At 45.0% G+C, this 20,253-nt stretch overlaps 2 protein-coding genes across 8 annotated transcripts in view; both read right to left on the reverse strand.

Moving 5' to 3' along the window:
• Positions 1 to 10,666, reverse strand: atp1b2b (ATPase Na+/K+ transporting subunit beta 2b). Of its 6 annotated transcripts, none has more exons than XM_085935277.1 (11): positions 10,594 to 10,666; positions 9,964 to 10,030; positions 8,175 to 8,236; positions 7,063 to 7,176; positions 4,225 to 4,353; positions 4,036 to 4,143; positions 3,706 to 3,911; positions 3,482 to 3,541; positions 2,944 to 3,039; positions 2,677 to 2,844; positions 1 to 1,023 (listed from the first exon to the last, which is right to left on the reverse strand). In XM_085935277.1, the coding sequence occupies exons 2-10, from the start codon at positions 9,978 to 9,980 to the stop codon at positions 2,677 to 2,679; spliced, it is 960 nt and encodes a 319-aa protein (XP_085791403.1). In that variant the 5' UTR covers positions 9,981 to 10,030; positions 10,594 to 10,666; the 3' UTR covers positions 1 to 1,023. The 6 variants fall into 6 exon arrangements, with proteins under 6 accessions (XP_085791403.1, XP_085791402.1, XP_085791401.1 ...); XM_085935276.1 differs by having other exon boundaries at positions 7,063 to 7,158; positions 8,175 to 8,283; positions 10,557 to 10,625; XM_085935275.1 differs by having other exon boundaries at positions 7,063 to 7,158; positions 8,175 to 8,283; positions 10,594 to 10,614.
• Positions 10,591 to 20,253, reverse strand: part of nyap1 (neuronal tyrosine phosphorylated phosphoinositide-3-kinase adaptor 1) — a 21,600-nt gene continuing 11,937 nt past the window's right edge. Inside the window, exons 4-9 of one of the 2 annotated variants that reach the window (XM_085935268.1) lie at positions 18,889 to 19,128; positions 14,503 to 14,870; positions 12,668 to 14,428; positions 12,281 to 12,520; positions 11,795 to 11,901; positions 10,591 to 11,024 (exon numbers count right to left, since the gene is read on the reverse strand). In XM_085935268.1, coding sequence (XP_085791394.1) covers positions 10,596 to 11,024; positions 11,795 to 11,901; positions 12,281 to 12,520; positions 12,668 to 14,428; positions 14,503 to 14,870; positions 18,889 to 19,076 — 3,093 coding nt within the window. In that variant the 5' untranslated portion in view covers positions 19,077 to 19,128 and the 3' untranslated portion in view covers positions 10,591 to 10,595. Of the gene's footprint in view, positions 11,025 to 11,794; positions 11,932 to 12,280; positions 12,521 to 12,667; positions 14,429 to 14,502; positions 14,871 to 17,700; positions 18,736 to 18,888; positions 19,129 to 20,253 lie in introns of those variants that run through there. The other variant, XM_085935269.1, reaches the window with a different exon arrangement.

Genomic DNA, 20,253 nt, shown 5'->3' on the forward strand with positions numbered 1-20,253 from the left:
GTTTGGCATTTGGGGATCCTTTTTTTTTTCTTCACTGCAGTTCCTCTTTGCAACTTGAAAAAGAGCTCAGAGGCCACACCTTTGAGGTTTGGTTCCCTTAAATGACATTTATTAATTCTCTATCTTATTTTGCAGTAAACATGAGCAAAAATATACATACAGTCAGAGCAAAAAATACAAATCCGGAATAGAATTATCATCCAGTTTGGGCAACAAAACTGAGCGGATTCTTGTCTTTGAATCACATTCCGGGATATAATTTTATATGAGGGTCATATAAGGAAAGAGGGGAGAGATTTATTTATCATAATTATTTCTTCTTAAAAATATCTTTAGTATACTTCTATCAATATTTTTTGGCTGGAACACATCGTGTCTTTGTTCGGGAAAAATTGACGCACACTTCTCACTTCTCATTCATTGCAAATCTGAAAATGACGGGGCAAGATGGGTGGAAATATCACACACACATAAAAAATACAAAAACAAACGAGCGAGCTTTGGCGACCAAATTTGATGAATTAATGATAAAAACCCATCCGTGTGAGTCTCCAGTAACACGATACAATCCGAGTTGATACATTCTCTAAATTTTACAACAAAAATAGCCGGTCACAAAGAATACTTTATCGGTTGTTGCCTTTTGACGCTTTGCTTTTGCGCACGTTTCCGTTTTACGAGAATCCCATGGCCACACGGACAGTATTGCTTTCTGAAGACATCTCCAAATGAACAACGGGACTTAATAAAAGGAGATGAAGAAAATAACCTGGACACTGGCAACAACACGCTCTGTCCACCAGGAGGCACTGTTATGTCTTTGTAAAACACTTGTGCGTATTCCTATTATGTAAGAGTAGATCTTTTTATAACACAGTTGCTTTATGTACTCACATGACTCCTACTGTATCTCTGCAGCACATCTTTGCTCTGATCTTTGATCTCTAACACGGTGTTGCTAAAAGAAAACTGAAAGTGGAATGAGGGTCTTTGGTCGAAGAACTCATCTTCACATGCAGATGGCTAAAGAAAGAAAATTTTAGTTAGTCTTGTGTAATTTAAAGGCTGTTAGTTGAAGAATAAAAAAAATGCACTGATACATCTAGAAAAAGAATGACTGGCGATCGATTCAACTATGGAGGCGGTGGCGAGGAGCAACAAAGTAGGGCAAGGAAATTCATCGTGCAGGCTCGGGATTAGCCCACCAGATTAAGAGATTAGAGTGAAATTAAGTGTTGCGGCAACTTCAGAGAAGCGTGCGTGTGAATACAGCGAAAAATCTGGGAGGGGGGGGGGGAAGAAAAATCTTGGGATTATATCTAATATGGTGTTTTATTCACATTTGTCGCATTACAACGTCTGGATTATATTTGGATAAATGATTGCAACGATTCGATTTAGGATCATTTAGGAAAAACACTTTTAAAACGTGTCTTCAAATTGGTGCAATAACGCAATAAGATTATAACGCCCCTCATTTTAAACATAGTTAATGTCCTTTTTGTTTAATAATGGAAGGAAGACCTAGTAAAATGTGAACAATCGATGGATGCCGATCGCGACGCTAACGCGGAATTAGTCAGCAATGGGATCAATCATTCCTAATATACGGATTTCATGAATATTGCACAACGCATGCAACTTTCCCGACCCATGGAATGAAATATGTCAACGTACAGAACATACACTGAAGCCACAAACACACTTAAAGGTTTGAAACTCTTCCTCTTCATCTTAGATGATTTTTCTAAACCGCACACTGATTGTGTGTGATTTTCATCATGATGGTCCCTCCTGGTGGTCAGTGGTCTCACAAACTTTTTTTTTTTTGTTTCACACTGAGCAAAGAGTGGGGGACATAGGGTACTCCTACCCTCATAGCACACTAAAGACAATACACACATGCAAAATGGCTTCATCTCAGCATCCACCCGTCGTCGGATTATTCTTTTGAGTGCAGCAAATTAGGCTGAGGGATGGGCACAGTGATTGTTTAAGAATTCAATGGGTTGATTGATACACATCTGGAAGCATTTGTTGCTTAAAAAACAAAATAAAACAAAAAAACAATTGAAGTGCCAGCAGAAGAGCCGATGATTGATTTCTAAGAAGTCTGCAGCCCGAAGAGCCTGTCTTTGTATTGTAACAAAAAAATTCATTGATTCTCATATGCCCATCCCTAGCCCAGCTCCGAGGTTACGATATCATCAAAATAAAATTGCAGATTGCACATTTTGTATTGGTGTATAGAGGAACACTATTATTGAGGCAGCGAGATAGGAGCAGCGATACATTGGTGTTACTGGTCCTTGCAAACTTTTAAAAACACGTGTTAACATCCTTCATATCCCCTTTTTGTTTGTCATGCAGTATAAATAGACGTCACCTTAAATTAATTTACAGAAACAAATTTGTCTCCAAGCTCACGGACAGAAATAATTACAGGATTGCCACTCTTGATTCTTTCATGATCTCAAACCACGTCCACCTCGTCTTTAATTTTGAGAGGTGTGTGTGTGTGTGTGTGTGTGTGTGTGTGTGTGTGTGTGTGTGTGTGTGTGTAAACGGAACCCAAAAAGGGTGGCAATGCTGCAATAGTTTTCCGTGCATGTGCAATGTTGCAGAGCATGACGTTGTCAAAGGTGGAAAAAAAAAAAAAAAAAAAGGCTTGAGAACCTAGTTAGCAGTGTTGATCCTCAGCTTGAAAGACACTCGTCCGGCAAACTTGTCTCTTTCGCTTCCGATGGGAATGTTGTTGGCGTTGATCTTGCATTCGATGTTGATGTCTTGGTTGACGGTGATGTTAAGGAACTTGACGGCAACCAAAGGCTGCGAGTAGTTCACCTGGGATGAAAATGAAGAACGAGGCAAGTTAACGCTCAAGTACAGGTATTCACAATATGACCACATAAAAAAAATAATAATTCACGCAGGATATTTTACCTGAGCTTTCTTGCCATAGTAAGGATAGTACATAAGGTTGAAAGTGCCATTGGACGGAAAATACAACATTTCTCCAATTTTGTCCGTGTCTTCTCTCTGTGGGGGTGAAACCATTTCATGCGTTAAAAATGCTGCTTGGTGTATAGGCAAGCGGGGAGGTGAGCCTCATTAATCTCCTACTTCTCTTTAAATCTCATTACCCGACACGCCCACCCGTCTTTTTTGATGGTCGATAAAACGTGCCCACACACACAGCAACTAAATTATATATTACACACACACAAAATCATCTAACAGAGCCACAAATTGAATTTTCCTATCCACGTAAATGGCTTTCTATAACTCAAGTTGGGAAGGAAATTTGGTAGCTACAGTCTACTGCTATGTGGAATTGAATCCTAGACTAGAAAAGATGGTACTCAATCTTACCCATTCATTTTTGCCAACTTTGTATCTCTGAGAGTGGGCACATTTACGAGAAAAAAGTTGAAAGAGTGTCATAGCTATGAGAAGTATCACGTGAGCTATTCTGGGTTACCTTTGCGCCACAGGTGATAAAAGGAGTCTGGCCGTCCTTCCCTGGCAACATTCCAATCACCTGGAGGGAACAAAAACACAAGCCCGATTTAAAAATAACAGCGATGTTGCCATCTTTTTTTTTTTTTTTTTTTTAACCGGGAATTTTCTTTCCCTCAAGCCCGATCACAGGCACTCCATGTTGCCTAGCAACAGCATCCCTTTCCTCCCTCTCCTCTTTCATACCCGATTCATCTTGATAATGATGCATGGCTTGCCCTCCTGGTAGCCATAGTAACGGTCACCGAGTCCCGAGCAGTCCTTCAGAAAGTCGCGTTTGAATTGACAGGAGCGCTTGGGGTTGTTCTTCACGTCGCCGCTATCCTCCTGCAAGAAGTACTGGTCTGGTTTGCATTCGTCGTTTTTCTGCTCCTGGATGGTGCTGTTGTAGGCTGCGGAGGAAAGTCGGGATAGGACTTGAAATTTGTGTGCAGGGTGATTTTCCTCATAAAGTGTTGGATGCAGATATTAAAGGTTTGTTATTAGGTTGCGGCAGTTAAGTTTTCTTGGACATACGTTCCAAGAACTTGTCCAGGGCCTGAGCGTACATGTCCCAGCTCTCGGTTTTCTGGATGTTGTAGACAATCTCAAAAGCCTCACCGGATTTGGGTCTAATCACCATCCCTGTGAGCGGCAGAGAGAAAGCAAGAGTAATCATGACACTGTGACCCCATGTAGCTTTTATCTGTGGATCTGATAGCGCACCTGGCGTGGTTAGCCTGTCTTGCCAGGTCGGCTTGTGGTCATCCAAAGTCTGCAGCATGACGTACATGGTAAGCGCAAACAAGCCGGCCAGGAAGATGTAGAAAACTAAATAAAAGAGAAAGATGAGACCTGCAAACAAGAAGAGGACACTATTATGAAGTATAAGTGAAGGAGAAGGAGGGATACGCCGATGTGGGAGTGGTCGCAGGAAACTCCCTAGTTCTAAAACATTCAACCTGTTGCTACTGTGCATTTATTAATCGTACTATTGTTTTCATTTTCATCAATAAAGTAGCTAGCTCACCTATGATTTTCCATATCGCTCTCACTCACATTCATAATACCGATCAAATGTTATGTGGTTGGTCCCGGACCACTGAAAGGTGTTAATAAAACAGAGATGGAATAGTCGCTTGCCAAGTAATTTCATTATGGAGCTGCACTGCAGAGAAGGGAACACCGCACTGACCGAGGGGGGGGGGTGGGGGGGATTATACCGGAGGTCTTTTAATTAATTGAACACTGCGAGGAAGACTGTAGCCAGACACAGTATGTGTCCATGTATCAGAAAAGCAACCATAAAGCAACAGGATGTCATTTCCTAGCACATAAGTGGCCCCCGAAATAAGATTCACATTCTTCGGAAACTGCGAGTTATTAAAATAAATCTGTCTATTTTTGCTTGTTATTGAGTTTGCTCCAGTGGAGCTTGACTCGATGTAGCCTCTGAGTGTGGCCGATCCTAATGAGCCCTCCATCCATCCTTTTTTCTACTCCTTTGGAAGCATCTGTCAGTGACATTTTTAAAAATAGCACATTTTCAACGCCGACACCTGGGGCCCGAGCAGGGTAGCAGCTGACCCCTGTGCCTCTGCTGGATTGCCCCCCTAGCGTGCAGCCTCTCTGGATCTGTCAGCAGGCTGCTTCTGCATCAGCTCACTGGAATCCGCAAGAAAATGTCGAGGCAAGGATGCTCAACAGGGGATTCAAGCAATGCCTGATTCCTTATTTGATATTAGATACAGTAAGGGCTAGCTCGTTAAAGACAATAAAAGCGTAAAAAGGTGTGACGGATAAAGATGTCATCAAAGTCAGCATTGGAGTTTCCACACTGTCAACGGATAAATGCAAATATAACAGCAGCTCAGGAGGAAACGGCGCGTGTGGGTCAAGTCTTTGTAGAAAGGTCGTCAGGTTTACAGTCTGCACTCTACAATGACGATATGCAGAATTAATGAGTATCGTGTTGCTGTTCAATGGCTCTTTGAACCAGCTGATCAAACAAACGACATGAATCTGAGATGAGATGCTTTTTTTTTTTTTTTTTTTCAACAAAAACAACAAAAACACCGGCTTTATTATGGTCTTCTTTGGATAAGCGCTTGTCCTCGGCCTGTTTTTTTTTTTTTCTTTGGGGGGGGGCAGGTGCAACATAACATCGAATAAAATTAAGGATGCTGCGGTAATGAGCTTTAATAACTTCTGAAATTGTAACCATGATTAAATCTCCAGTAGGGATTTGCGTGTCTAATAAAAAAGACGATTCTATTGATCTTCAGGGTGTGATACGATTCAATTTGAAAGTAAAAACGATCTGATTCGATTCTATGGGATTCCGATTCGATAAGGGACGGCTCAGATGGAGAGGGTATGATCCAATGAGTTTGTTGCAACTCGGAACACTCAAAGTACTCAGGTTTCCTCCATCAGGCTTTTTGCAATACTGCGCTCTTCGTTACCTACATTACCCGGCTCGATGATACAGATGCCCGTGGAGGAAAAAAAAAAAAAAAAAAAAGGAAACAAGACAGCAGTTAAGGAGCATTGAATGAAACATGTGCGTGGTCAGAAGGATGTGAAAAGCTAAGTCTAGGTGCTCTCCATGTAGTAGCTAACCACCAAAATAGCTCAATTAGGCGGCCTTAAGCGAGCGCAGCTTAAAAAGGTCTCCAAACCTTAATGCACCTGGGACACTCTGAGCTGGATTAACTGGCACAGTGCCGGAAGATTCCAACAAACGGAAGCCACAATAATTCCTACGTCAATCCAGGAATTGTAGTCAGAAATTGGATTTGATAAAGAGAATGATCCTCATTTAACCACTTTGAACTCCTGGTGTCGTTATTTAAAAAATAATAATAATCCTGAGGTGATGCCAAAGCATTCATTAGATTAGGTTTAAATCCCTCACATTGGGCAGGGTCAAAGTGGAGGTTGTACAAATAGCATTTGGCTCTTGGCTTTACTCAGATTATAATTTTCCAATGTCGTTTAAATGTAGTCCAAAGTTTCACACAGACTGCTGGCACGTTTTTATTTACTTGTAGTTTTATCATTGCCTCTCCTCAATTCAGTATGAGCATGAATTTGGAATCAAGTTTTTCAGGCTTTGACACCTGCTAACAATCACGTCGACGTAAAAGCATCGTTCCTGTCCAACTTCATCCGGCCGAGAGTGAGTCGTCCCAGAATGGACCACGACGTGCACTCTTTGCAACAAGCCTGAAACCTGTTCCTTGGCAAAGCGTGCAGCCCGACCGGCCAACCACATTGAAATCTTGTAAAATATTTACCAGATGCACCATATGCCTCCACCCTTATGCTCAAGCGCATTGCGCAATGGAAGCGCTGCTATAAATTAATAAATAAAGAAAAAGAACTGCCAGCTTTGTACGGGTGGCAGCTGCCTTTTCACATCAGCGCATCAGGAGTGAGATAAACGGCCCGCTTGACTCTCTAACTTAACAAATTAAAAGCCGCAGGAAGACATCAGACATTGAATGTGTTGCTGCAAGGCTCCATGTTTTTTGCTGCATTGCTGGACAGTACAGTACTCACCCCAGCTGCTGGCTGTCCTGCCCAGAAACTCCCTCGTCCTCGGGTTCCATATATACTCCTTCCACTCGCCTTTTTCCCCATCCTTTGCCATTTTTACTGTAAAAGAGCAGACCCCTAAAAAAAACTCAAGAGTAGAAAACGTGCCCTAATGCAATGGGAATCCAGTTAGCCAATGAGGAAAGAGGGAGAGAGCCCTTTTCAAGTGATGGAGAGCTGAAAATGAGTGCAAATTGGTGGAAAATAAGAGAAGCCTATCAAGGGACGGAGAAGGGGAGACTAAAAGTGAGAGGTAGCCGGGTCCGAGTGAGTGCCCTCCCCCCCAGCTCTTGTCTTCATGCCGCAGAGTTTTGATGAGTGCTGCAGAAATCTAGAGATCCTGCGGTAAAGCGCACCCCCGCCCTCTTCGCTCAGCCTCCATCCGCTCCCATCAAGCCTCCATACTCCCCTCCCCCTTCTTTAGCTCGGGCCGTAGCCAATCAGCTGCAGCTCTCGCGGCCCCCTTCCCTCCACTCGACCGGCCTGACACGTGAAATGACAAGCCTGCGAGCAAATGGTCGGCAGCAGGGACAGCGTTGATTGGTCGAGTCTATCAGTCGTCAGAAAAAGAATACAGTCGACCTTCGCCTACTCGCGGTCCGCCGTCCGCGGATTCGCCTATTTAAAGATTTGTAAAAATAATAGTATTTCTTTAAAATACTTGAGTAGCGCATCAGCCCACTTGGTGCTGCTTTTCAATAGTTTTTAAGGTAGAAGAAATTTTGTAAATAAATGTTCCTAAATAAACTTCATTATTCCAACTAGTAATACTTAATGGTGACAGTAAGCGTGAAGTTTTTTTTTTCTTCCAGTTTTTCTCCTCATATAATCACTGAGGCTTATTCAAGGCTGTAAGAGGAGGAGGGGAGGATCTGAATGATAGCCCAAAAAGAACGGGAGCCCAGATTTTTGCTTGAACCCAGGGAATCTAATGACCTTTAACCTCAACATGCAGGAAGGAAATAAATAAGCCAATTGTGTCATGTTCAATATTTCTCAGAATATCTACTATTTACGATCACATGAATATAAATATGCAAATTGTTGTACTGGATATAATATTGATGGATACGCACCATATGCATTCCGGAGTGTACAGTATGCCCTCATTTGGAAGATTTGGGTACTGCAACATGTGCTGCAGCAGTGCAGGAGAGGGAACACAATGTCCGTTTTCAACTCACACTACATACAAAAGGCGGCAAAAGATGAATAGAATAAAAATGTACATTTTGTTGTGTAAAGTTCATTATATAAAATTTATTTGAATGACAATATCAATGCAAATATAGCACTACAGTGATTTCCAAGGTACACCGTATCTTACCATATCAATATAGTATGGCACTCATATAATGGCCACTTGTTTTAGTAGACACACAAAACCAACAGCTTTTGTAAACTAGTTCCGGAAACGGTCCCAATGTTCGTTATTAGTCAGTGGAAAAGGAACCATATAGTAAGGTGATTTGTTGGTATTTGAAATCAAAATTGGGCACAATATATCTTTTTTTTTTTTTTTTTTTTTAGTGTAAAGAGTCTCTACATGCATTGCACTTGCCCATTTCCTTCAACCTGGCTTTTTTGTTTGAAAATGGATGCCAATTGTCGAAAAAGAAAACAAAAAAACATGTGCAGGCGAAACTACAACCAAAAAGGCCAAGCAGTGACTCTCCAACACTTAGGTAGGTCTTCTTCTCACGGGGTTACATTTTGGTGCTAACTATTAAAAACAACAACCATCAAGAGACATTCAAACGCCTTGTACTTTTGCAGAAGGGCTCACTTTTCAAAATGTCCATTTCACGTGGCTATGCGAGATTTAAAAAAATAAAATAAAAAAAAAGTGACAATAAGCACAAGAATATGAACCGTGTTGCCTCATGGCGAAACCGTGTAGAACTAAATGGACAACATCGGATAGCAGCAAGGAGATGTGACAAGCTGTTGAACTCTCTGTCCACAAATGAATGTTATTGTATAAAAAAAATAAAAATAAAAGCATAAATGAAACGAATCTTAAAGGGAGTCTTGCATAACTAAATTGTTGGGCTGCGCCTTCAATTCAAGGACTTTTACTGTTTATTAGAACTCTAAGTAATGCAAGGACTGTCTGCAGCAAGTGAACAAAGAGTTATACAGTTTATGCTACATCATATGTCTGGATTACAAGTATGAAAATGGAAATAATTGCTACATTTTCAATACACTTGTACATGTCTATTTACAGTACATTAGGGTTTGATTTGTGTTGTGCAGATTGTTCCAGCATCTGTTTGACTTGATTAACACTCATGATCCTATTCCTTGTACCTCATCGGATAGCAGTCTGATTCAATGAGCGTCACCCATAATCTTTTTTTTTTTTTTTTTTTGTACCCTCTCATTTGTACCGAAACACGATTCGACAAGCCACCGGCGCGTCGCGAACAAAAAAAAAAAATAATCTTTATACAACCACATGTTACCATAGTGAAATTCTGCTGTTTGTAAAATTCAAAGATGATCATCTCTACACAGAATTTGTACAGGACTGTATGTCTATTGTGACATGCAGAGAATGACACAGTAAATATGACTCATTCAAGTCTTAAGATATGTACGTTTATAGGCTAGAAGTTGACGCGAGTTATGTCGCCCCCCCCCCACTCCCCCCCCCCACACACACTGGGAGCATATTGCTATAAAATTGCAAAACATAACGTAGAGAAAGTAAGTTGATTTACAAATATTATGCAAACAGATATAGTAGGTAGCTTTTACACGTCGGCGATTATTTGCATCCACGACAACAATCTACTGATACCAAGACAATTTTCAAGAAACACTTGAATGACTTCACAATTGAGTCCTACCTGTACTCACCCCATAAAACATGTCATGTTGGGCTCGTGTTGCTTTTCTCCGACTGGTGCCTTTGTGTAATTCCTCTCTGTGCATTGGAGAGAGAGAGAGAGAGACAAAAAAAAAAAAAAAGAAATCTATAAGAAATCTATGTGTCAAGTAGTCAGGAGGAAATTTGGCAATTTTGATCTCACCCTATCAAGCTATCATCCTCAGGAGAGAGAAGAATGAGAAATTTGTTGGCAATTAGAACCAGAGGGAAATGTTTTTTTGTTTTTTTTTGAATGACGAGAGTGGGAACACGACGGGGGCAGGGATTGTGGAACAGAGCTCAAGAAGGGAGCACGGGCAGGATAGAAAGTCGAGAGAGCGGTGGGAGTAAGCTGGGAATGGTGGGCTGGCGGCAAAGACCAAGACCAAAGAGGGAAGACTTGCAGATAGTTGGAGTGATAGCAGATGACGCGAGAAAGAAGAGGATGATTCGCCGAAAGGGAAAGAAGATTGGAATCCCTGTTTATCTTTTACGCCTTCAGCATCGCAGCCGTTCTCACCTTTGACCCCTCCCCGTCACCAAGTGGCGCACCCATTACATAAAAGGCCGACCCCGCACCTACTCTGGTCTAATGATACAACTGGCGGCGCTGTCCTCACTGTCAGATAGCCGTGTCCCACACCACGGCCTGCGGCCTTTGGCAGGGCGGCGTGCCAGTCTTGCGGGGCTCGGGTGTCCGTCTCCAGCTGGGGAGGATGGGCATGCTGTCCTGCTTGCACAGGCTTTTATCCGGGCGCCGGTGAGCTTTAATTTCCTTGCAGAGACAGCGTTTGCGCTCGATGACCTCCAGCAACTTGCCGTCCCTCTGGGTCTGTGCTGCGGACGAGGCAGCGCCGGCGCCGGGTTGACCCTGCGCCAGCTGGGCCAGCTGCTGGAACTGCAGCTGCAGGTGGTGCTGTTGCTGAAGCTGCTGGAGTTGCTGCTTCAAGTGCAACTGCTGCTGGTGAAGCTGCTGCTGCTGTTGCTGCTGACGAGACACGCCGGGACTGCTGGCGCTGCAGGCGGCTTGAGGCTGTGACAGGCCGTGCAGCTACGGACACGATGAAAAGAAAAGAAACGGAATTAGTCAACGTAACTTCTAGCGCGTGTCGTTTTGCCACCGAGGGCCACGTACAGACAAATACAAGAGACTGACCACAATTCAAGCAGCCAGATCAAATTTTAAATGATGAAACATAAACGTCTTTGTATGAATAAGACAAATAAAACTCGAGGTTGCATTTTGAAAAATTGAACTTTGATTTTTTTTTTTTTTTTTAGATTAAAACAGTTTGTAACATATATTTTCAATCAAACATTTTTTAGAAGTTATCATTTAAAAATCCTAAAATCAAACCAAGCAAATGATTTTCTTTTCTGACTCCAACCGACAATACACTGCACAGTTGCAGTTCCTCTCAAGATCCACCAGGATGTAGCACCACATCATCTGTTCTTCCTGAGCGAGCGCCAAGCAGACAGTCTCTGCAGCACTCAACGTGCGTCAGCACTTACTATGCAGCCGGAATCCGGCTAAAGATGCTGCGGGAAAACTGCAGCTCACCAACGCGTTAGCCCCGCCGCTATTTTTCCACACATCCAGACGCTTACGTGGGAGCCTGCGTCATGTACCTGCTCCTATTGTTCTGTGCCAGACCAGAACATTATTCTGCTCAGTGGGCATATCTAAGAGCTATAAATAGAGCTGCTGTCTCCAAAAGGAGGGGAGGTAATAATGAGGACAATATTAATGTTCACTCTGAAATGAGCTCTGAATGGAGTTAATAGAGTCGAGAGTAATATGGCGGGCCGGCCCTGCACCTGATTGAGGGCTTCTCGCGCTGGTAGACTGCTCTGCCTCTGGACGTCTCCTCCGCCCACCTGTCTCACTCCGGCAGCGGACGAAGAACGGCCCAGTCGCCCCACTTCTGCAAAAGCACCATTGTTACACGGCGTGCCTGCAAATGAGAACTGTGGAATATCGCCTTTTTTTTTTTTTTTTCTCAAACACATGCGGGTGTGAATGTTTGGCTCCAATCAAGTGGGCTGTACATTGTGTTCTACATCTGAGAAGAAGGTAAACACCTTCATCGAGATAGCATCACGTGGAACTTTCGGCCTTTTGCTTAGCTGCAGTGGAATGAATATTGTCTGGAAAAAATAGGCTGGTAAAGTTGAAACAACAAGGCCTTGCTTGAAAATGCACTGAATGACAAAGACGCTCGTTAGAACCTTTGGCTTTTACGACAGATGTGAAATGATGCCGGTGTAAAGCTTCCGGATGTTACGATGAGGAACATGACCCACCTCCGTTGCGACAGGCAGGGAACGTCTGACAGGGAAGAGGCATCCCGATTCTGGGCAGGGCTCTGAATCCCGGGTTGCTGTCCGCACCAAGTAGTGACTCGCAGTGACCGAGGGTCCGACTGGCGGCGCCACTGTAGTGCACCGGGATGCTTGAGGGACCCCCTCGGAAGCCAATTCCAGATTCTTCCTTGTCCATCCTCAATAAGGCATCGGCACTGCCGTTCCAACTTCGTCCTTCTTCTGGCGTGGGAAGGGAGAGAGTGACAGAGAGTTTAAAAAGTGTTACGCTGCATCTACTGTACGGTAGAATTTCGACTGGTGAGCTTCGGCGCCTCATAGCTTCAAATCCTAATAGTGAGTCAAGGTAGCAAACGACTTGTGACTTACTTTCGGTTTCTCTGCTCCCATGGCTGAAGGACAATTTCCTCTGCATGGGCCAGGAAGCGCCTTCATCGCCCGCAAAGCCGGCGCTACTGTCCCAGGGCATGAAGCCAGTTTTGGAATGGAACGATGAAGAACCTTCGCCGGTCTTGGATCCGCCCTCGCCAACACCCGTGAGGCTGGAGGGCTGCTGTAAGGACGGCGTGTGGGAGCTTCCTCTCAAGCTCTCGTAAGCCGGCGGTCTGCGGAAGCCTCCGGAAGGGTACGTCCACAGCAGGGGGCTGTCGGAGGATGGCGGCTTGTAAGCCGGTAGGCCGTGAGGGGTGTGAGAGCGCAAATGAGGACGAGAATGAGGCCGATGGGACGATGAGAGCGGCGTCGGAGTGGAGCTGGTGCTGCCTTGAGATGTTTGGCTGCTTGTGGAAGGAAGAAGATCCAGTTGCAAGGAGTGTGGACCACTATCCCGGTCCCGGTCACGGTCCCGGTCACGGTCACGGTCCCGGTCGCGGTCCCGATCGCGGTCCCGATCGCGGTCCCGATCGCGGTCCCGATCCTTATCTCGCTCTTTGTCCTTGTCTCGACCTCTGTCCCTCTCCTTGTCTCTGTCCTTGTCCTTCTCCCCTCTGTCTGCCTTCAAGAGGAAGCTCACAGACTTTCCTTCCTTGCCCGTGCTCGATGTTTGTGTCTGCACGGTGGCCTGGGTGGTGTGAGAGCTGCTCTTGAGAGGAGCTGGGGAGTCCCCCCTCTCGGGCTTGCGATAGTGATGGTAGTGGGAGGGTCGATGGTGCGGATGGTGGTGGTGGTGATGGGAGAAAGGTGATGTCGACTTGGAGGACGGGGGCAGTGGCGTTGAGTGACTCCGAGCTCTAAGTCCCGGAGCGGGTCCCAACTGGGAATCTCTGCTGTGTTTCTCTTGCGGCGTTACACTCCCTCCTGACGGCTCTTTGGAGCCCGATGTTGGAACGTTAGAGGACGTTGAGGAGGAGGACGAGGTGCCGGCTTGAGTGGTCACGCTGGACGTCTGAGTCCCAATTTTGGAGGAAGTCGAGGAACCCTTGCTTTGGACCCCCATCCCGCTGGACGCCGCTGCCGGTTGAGGGAAAGCCAGCAGCGGGGGTCGATGCTGGAGGAGATTCGGGAAAGGGGCGGGGATCTTTGTGTTGGATTCTGGCTCACATTTATTTCCTTGCAGCAGGTAGGGGGTCGGCGCTCGTGGCGTGTGGGGGCTGGTGGATAGGACCTGGGGGACGGGGGTGGAGGACGCGGAGGATGGTAGCGGGGACGAATGAGAGATGGAGACACTAGCTTTGGGTTTAGAATAGGACGGAGAGGATGAGGAGGGTCGCGGCAGTGACGAGGAACTGCTGGATGGCGACGGGGTGACGTGGTAATGCTTAGAACTTTTCATCTTCTCGTGTTTGCTCAGCGGGTGTCTCTGAGATTCTCGGTTCTCTTGGTGCGGGTATTTCATCTCTTCGTAGATGGCCTCGCTCTGGTCCGAGTCCGAATCGGGCGTGGTGGCTACGGGGGTGACGGGGTGGGGGGTGGCGGTCTGGCTCTCTCGGGTAAACACTTGACCCACCATCTCTATGTAGACCGGCTCATCGTCCCCCTCTCCGGTTTGGATCTGAGAAGGGAGGGAGGCGGCAGAATGAGGCACACGTGGAGGAAGTGGGTCGAAGGAGAGATGGGTACTGGGACTTCTCCTGGGTTTCAAAGGAGGCACCTTTTTGGAGCCAATGTCTCCAGAGTCGGACTTCTTCATGGCTGCAGGGGGGGCACAACAACATGTTAGAAAAAGATCATTGCCAGAGGAAAACAAAACCTCTCCCGCTTCCAACCATTTTTTTTCTCTGAGTGCTTGGCCTGCGAATGCGAGGGCGGCGGAGGCGGCGGCGTCTCGGGAGGGCCTCTGCTGTCAGCTGATGAGGAGCTGAGCCGAGTGCTCGGGTGGCGTTTGGGTTTGACTGGCGGGCATCGGCCCCCGTGCTGCGATTGGGTGTCGGAGTAATCACCGTTCTCGAGACTTGCATCCCCGGCGCCGACCGCGTGGCAGGACTGCGAGCGCGGCGCCATGGCTGAGGCACACGAGTGAGGGGAAAGGTCCTGGGAGGCCGGCATGGTCATGAAGCCCATCCGGAAGTGGCGACGAAACGACGCCAAGTCTCGGACTTTGCCGACAGTCGCCGAGGGGTCGTTTTGAGACGAACTGCAGTTTTGTCAAAAAAAGGGGAAGGAGGGCGGGGGGGAACAAAAGCATGAACAAATCAACAAAACATTCTTTTCCTCCACGTTGTTTTATTGACTCCCCGGTCTTTCTGCTCTTCAAAACAACAGCTCTGCCTGCGGGGCTTTTCAGTACAAAACGGAAGACCCTAGAGTCATCTCCATCTTTCACACTTATGTCTTTTCCCATCTCGCACTCTCCACATTTACTCTGCTCTCAAATGCACTTAATTAGGAAATCAATTCCCCTGTCAAAACAGACTGACGGAATTCACGCACTGTCCTTTATACTCTCAACCCACATCTGTTTTCCGCTCTCAGCCATCACCATGGAAACCATTGTTGCGCGTTTGATGATTTCTCTCTGAAATTGCAGAATCATTACCGCCACAAGCTCCCAAAACAATAAATAAAAGTGAGGGGACATCAGACAAAACGTGCAATGGCTGCTGCTTTTTTGGGGGTTTTTGACTGACAGGACCAGCACAGTCTGAATTTTTACTCGAGCTTCATTATGTATTGGGCCGAGACAACCGCATGCGGTTTTATTCAATTATCTTGTCACTTTATTCTTTCCTCCATTTCCGTGGAAAATGACTCCCCATGAGGGAAGAACAAACTAATTGCATGGCAACAATATATCCCCACTTACTTGTTTGGAAATGTACCATGAAAAGGTGTAGAGTTCCTAAAATAATCTAAAATCCATTTTGATCACATTTCAACATCTGGATGTCCACATCTGTGCCAGCAGTATCACTGTTACTATATATACTGCATGGATACGGGTCACGGTGATGCAGTGAAAGACAGAGGAAGACAACTGGAGCTGACAATATGCGGTCAGGCATCATCACCGCATTCCAGTCACGGAGAACACAACTCCTCTTTTGCCATCGTGATGCAGTCAACATTTATGCCTTTGGATTTCTCTGTACTTCCACATACTTGCGGCTCCTCACATTGGACACCGAGAGCCTACTACTAAGCCAAATTTAGACCAGAAGAGCAGCTGAGCCATTCCTTCAGGCACTGTCGAGTGCATTTTTTTTTTTCCCTCCCCCTAGAAGAAGCTTACAACATCCCGGAACTAAAACCCTCTGTTTTTTTTTGTTTTTTTTCTCTCCAGCAAATCATGCTGAATTTCTTTAGGCAGTGTCACAAGAATTCATTCTTCCTACCGCTGTGATTAAAGTTAAAGATTGAATTTGTGGGCACTAAAGATTTTCAATGCTCCAGTCAGAACCCGGACCTAAACCCAGTCGGAGTAATCGAAAACGAGGATGGCCTCCGAATCTGACTTATTTAAATAAATAAATGTGTCTCCACTAGGGTTGGGAAGATTCACCGATATGCATCGGAAAATCGATACGACCTGTAAGATGCAGTTGCATCGTATCGCACTGGATCGCATTGTTTTAAAATTAAATCGTACTGTATCGCACCGTATCGCAGGAGATGGGAGAATCGTATCGCATCTTATCATTGGCAATTCCATGAATCGGGAATGCATCGAATCGTTGGCAGTGTATCGAGATGTGTATCGTATCGCTTTGTTGATGAAGATTCCCATCCACCACTCAGGAAATTAAAATAGTATTTTCTTTCAAACGTTGCAATAACATGGAAATCCTTCGGTAGCTATTGTGACCGCAACCTGTAACGAGTTAAAGCTTGTTCATTCAGAATGCATTTATTACTCGGGGAGCTATTTAACAAGGCAGCAATAACATGATTTCATCAAAGGGCAAATTATATGATGTGTGCTCTTCTTATCACAAAGACATCTTCATCCCGAGTCATTAATCATGAACATTTAGTGCGCAAATGCTTTATCCGGATTCTAAATTAATATTCCCACATAAATGTCCCATTAGACTCAGTGTGCAAATAAAAAGCCTCAATGAAATATGCTAATTTTGTAACCTTTGACCCAGTCATGTGGCAAGAAACACGTGTGCAGTCAAAACACGATGAGGTCATCGCCCGCTCATTAGGACTACGCTGACGAAGATGTTGCCGGGGGAAATACAGCCTAGCTCATCGTGCCCCGAGCAACCCCCCCCCTTCCTCCCCTTTCTAATCTACCTTTCTGGGCCAATATTCACGAGTGAATCGTCTTCAAACAAATGACTGAGTGCAAATGTTCTCTTGGAGATGAAAACACGCAACAAAGTGTCAGAGTAATCCGTCAACGTCTAGTGGAAAGTTTTAGGTTAAGGTTGGGTGCTGACATTGAATGTCCGAGCGTCCTCATTGTGACAGACCTCAGCGGCATATCTGACACAACACATGACACTTTAATTGATGGCCTTAAGTTATGGCTTGTATCCTGTGTAGCAGAACACGTGTGATTCATTTTCTGTCACCGGCGCGACTGAAAGCGCATAATGTTTCTGCTCTGTATCTTTAATGTCGGTGACAACATGGTTAGTCGTGATTTCTTGCACGCTTTTATTGTCTAGGTCTGAATTGATGGTCTGATGTCAGGCTCAGCCTTGTCAGGTGAAATGAAGACACTAAATTGAAAGCGGCAATACCTGAGGCGGTAAGATCGCATATGACAATTTCAGAATTGGAAATAAAAAAATAATTAATAATAATAAATCATAATAATTAAAAAATCTAAAAAAATGGTGTATGTGGTTCGTGGCAAATCCTGTCTCCAAATATCATTTTACTATTTTTTTTTAAAGATGTACTAAAACATCAGCTTCTAAAGCTTGATCGTTAAAGAAAGAAAATAAACACTACTGTGGTCTTCCTGCGACAGGGACGGGGGAAAAAAAAACTTTCCTAACTCACCCACTTACAATTCTTTATCTTCACAGCCGTCTTCGCTGCATAAATGGGATTCCTCTCCCGAGGCGTTCCAGATCTCAAACTGTCTACCTTCGCCCTCTTCATATCGTCTTATTTGTGCCTCCTCCTGCATTCCTTCACTCCCACTGGCACCGCAGTCTGCCAATGTTTCACCCAAGTTTCATCCTCATGTCCCTGCACCACTTCATTTGAACTCAACGGCAGTCATGTCCCCCTCTCACCTTTACTGCTGCGGCTTTGTGCATCTGGGCTTTCATCTCTCATCACGTCGTCATTTCCAACATAACTGTCCCGCAGGAAGCACGACACATCACTAGTCAACGAGTTAAACGATGTGTCTGTGTGCCATAAACACAGCCTCCCAACAATGAACAGAAACACACTTGCTAGCAACGTGACTCACATCTCGCTCACAAGCTCGCACACACTGTTCAAAAGCTGCATTGTCGCCAATAACGTGTGACTCAAAGTGTGACGGCGACGCCGTGCTGTCACCTGATTCAAAGTGTGCGTGAACTTACTTTGACCTAATTAGCCCTCTTTAATGCCTGCATGTGTAACAATACCCCTGTCAACACACATTTGAATAAATCACATCCTGGTCAACTACCTCTCTGAAACACTGCCTTTGTTTCTCAAGATGGAGAGCGGCACGGTGCGATAGAGGAGCAAGTCTGCCTCTGCGTTCTCAGGTTCGGGGCCGGAGTTGAGATTCAAACCCGGAACTTTAGAAATGTGAGGCAGATATGATAACTACTAGGAGCCTAAGCTCGGAAATTGTATTTATCTAGAAAAATATTTGTTTTGTGGCTTTTGAAGCATAAATGATTTTGCAGTGTGTGTATTTTTTGGACTCCCTGAGGTATCCTTGCCCCCCCCCAAAAAAAAAAATCTTAGCTCCGCCAGTGACCATAGAAAGTAACTCATTCACTACAGCCCAGTTAAAATGGATCATTGATGTCTATAGCCGTCAATGGCAGTGAATGAGTTAACTAAAGACCGCTCCTATGCTAATGTCGAACCATAATAACTTTATCAGCTGTGCTCGGAATAAAGATGTGGGAATCCGACTCTTTGAAGCTGACAAAGAGGCTTATCCCCCCCACCCCCCCTACCCCCACTGAACCGAACCCTGATGTAATCCTACAAATTCAGCGTCTGTATGTCGCTTCGCTCACCTTTTCTTGCTTCCATCTTGGTCCCTCTGCCTCCAATCCAAACGGCTCTTCCGATACAGCAGATTCATGTCGCCGCGGGGTCGTTCCACCTCGCAGCCAATCACAGCGCAGTGCAGCCGCTTACTTCGCCTTTCTATGTCACGCAGGAAATGCTCGACTGCCACATCCTGGGCAGAGCCAGAGCTCATGGTACACAAGGAGGCCCGAGATGATGACACGTGTTGTTGTCACAAGGCGCACCTGAATAAAAAGAAAATAAGGGATGTCATTTAAAAAGTCAAGGAAGAATTTTGACTCGTGCTAAATCTACACACCAAATCAAAATGCCAATATTAAATCCAAATATTACTCCAAGTGACAGTTCTCATAAGTAGCAGCACCGTACAATACGGGAAGAGAAACGTAGCTGGCGTTTTGTTTACCTCCGCCTCTTGTATATCACATGGAAACTATTTATACTTTCATTACCAAGTTATGAATATTTGAGTAAGCATGATAACTCAGCTGCAGCGCGTCTCTGGCTGCGGGCCCTGGGATGGCCTAGCTGAGGCTGTCTGCCAAGCAGACAGTAATGCGGATTGTCATATGTGGCGCATGCACAGCTTCCTCCTCACGCTCGCCCTATGAGTAGTCAGCCTTGTTGTGGGGCAGATAACGGGAGGGCCCGTTCGTGTTTCCACGCCACTGTATGGGAATGCATCATGCAACTGGCTAAGAAAAGCACAGCTGTCAGCTGATGCATGTTTGTTTTGTCCTCACAAATGGAAACTTGAAGGATTTCACTGCCCCTGGCTTTTTAGAGCGCCACAGACTCATCCGTCACTTTGTGCGAGATGTATTATCTGTAAAAACAATCTTTTTTTTTTTTTTTTTTTTGAAATAAAAGACAAGTTAAGTGGTTCGTAAATCACTTTTGAGCATTTACAATGTGGCGATTCTTTTTGCGTGCGACTCCACTATGAACGCAAGCAGCATGAAATAAAGTCTAAACTATTCATCATCTTTACATTTTTTCTGCTATGACAAATGCTGCTGTGTGACGAATCCATTTGCGAGCGACTTTGAAGCAATTTCTATCTTGGGCAATGTAAGCTCATAAGAATTTCATAGAAAACATTACAAAAAGCCGGTCATTCGTAATAAAGTGCTTCTGACTACAAGGTAACCCGCTGGAAACATGCAAAGACTGAGAACAATGGAATAGTAAATTGTGAGGATTTAGCGTTAAAACCAGTGATAAGAAAATGAAGCTTCAAGATGATTCATGAAGCAGTTGTGGTGTTTATCGGGCCCTGAAACCCGCCGAGTTTTGTTGCGACGTGTAATTCTTGTTGTCAAGGCCCAGTGTGTCATGCAGCGTGTCAG

The sequence above is a fragment of the Syngnathus leptorhynchus genome, chromosome 17 (assembly GCF_054491065.1).
Source record: "Syngnathus leptorhynchus isolate UIUO chromosome 17, UIUO_Slep, whole genome shotgun sequence".
In the NCBI taxonomy this organism is placed as follows: domain Eukaryota; kingdom Metazoa; phylum Chordata; class Actinopteri; order Syngnathiformes; family Syngnathidae; genus Syngnathus; species Syngnathus leptorhynchus.

Excerpts from the sequence above, each read along its gene's own strand:
- atp1b2b (XM_085935273.1), bottom strand. The coding sequence starts at position 10,038 with ATGCACAGAGAGGAATTACACAAAGGCACCAGTCGGAGAAAAGCAACA. Across the intron at positions 4,144-4,224 it reads AGACAGGCTAACCACGCCAG|GGATGGTGATTAGACCCAAA; the intron begins GTGCGCTATCAG and ends TGCCGCTCACAG. Across the intron at positions 2,845-2,943 it reads ACTATGGCAAGAAAGCTCAG|GTGAACTACTCGCAGCCTTT; the intron begins GTAAAATATCCT and ends TTTTCATCCCAG.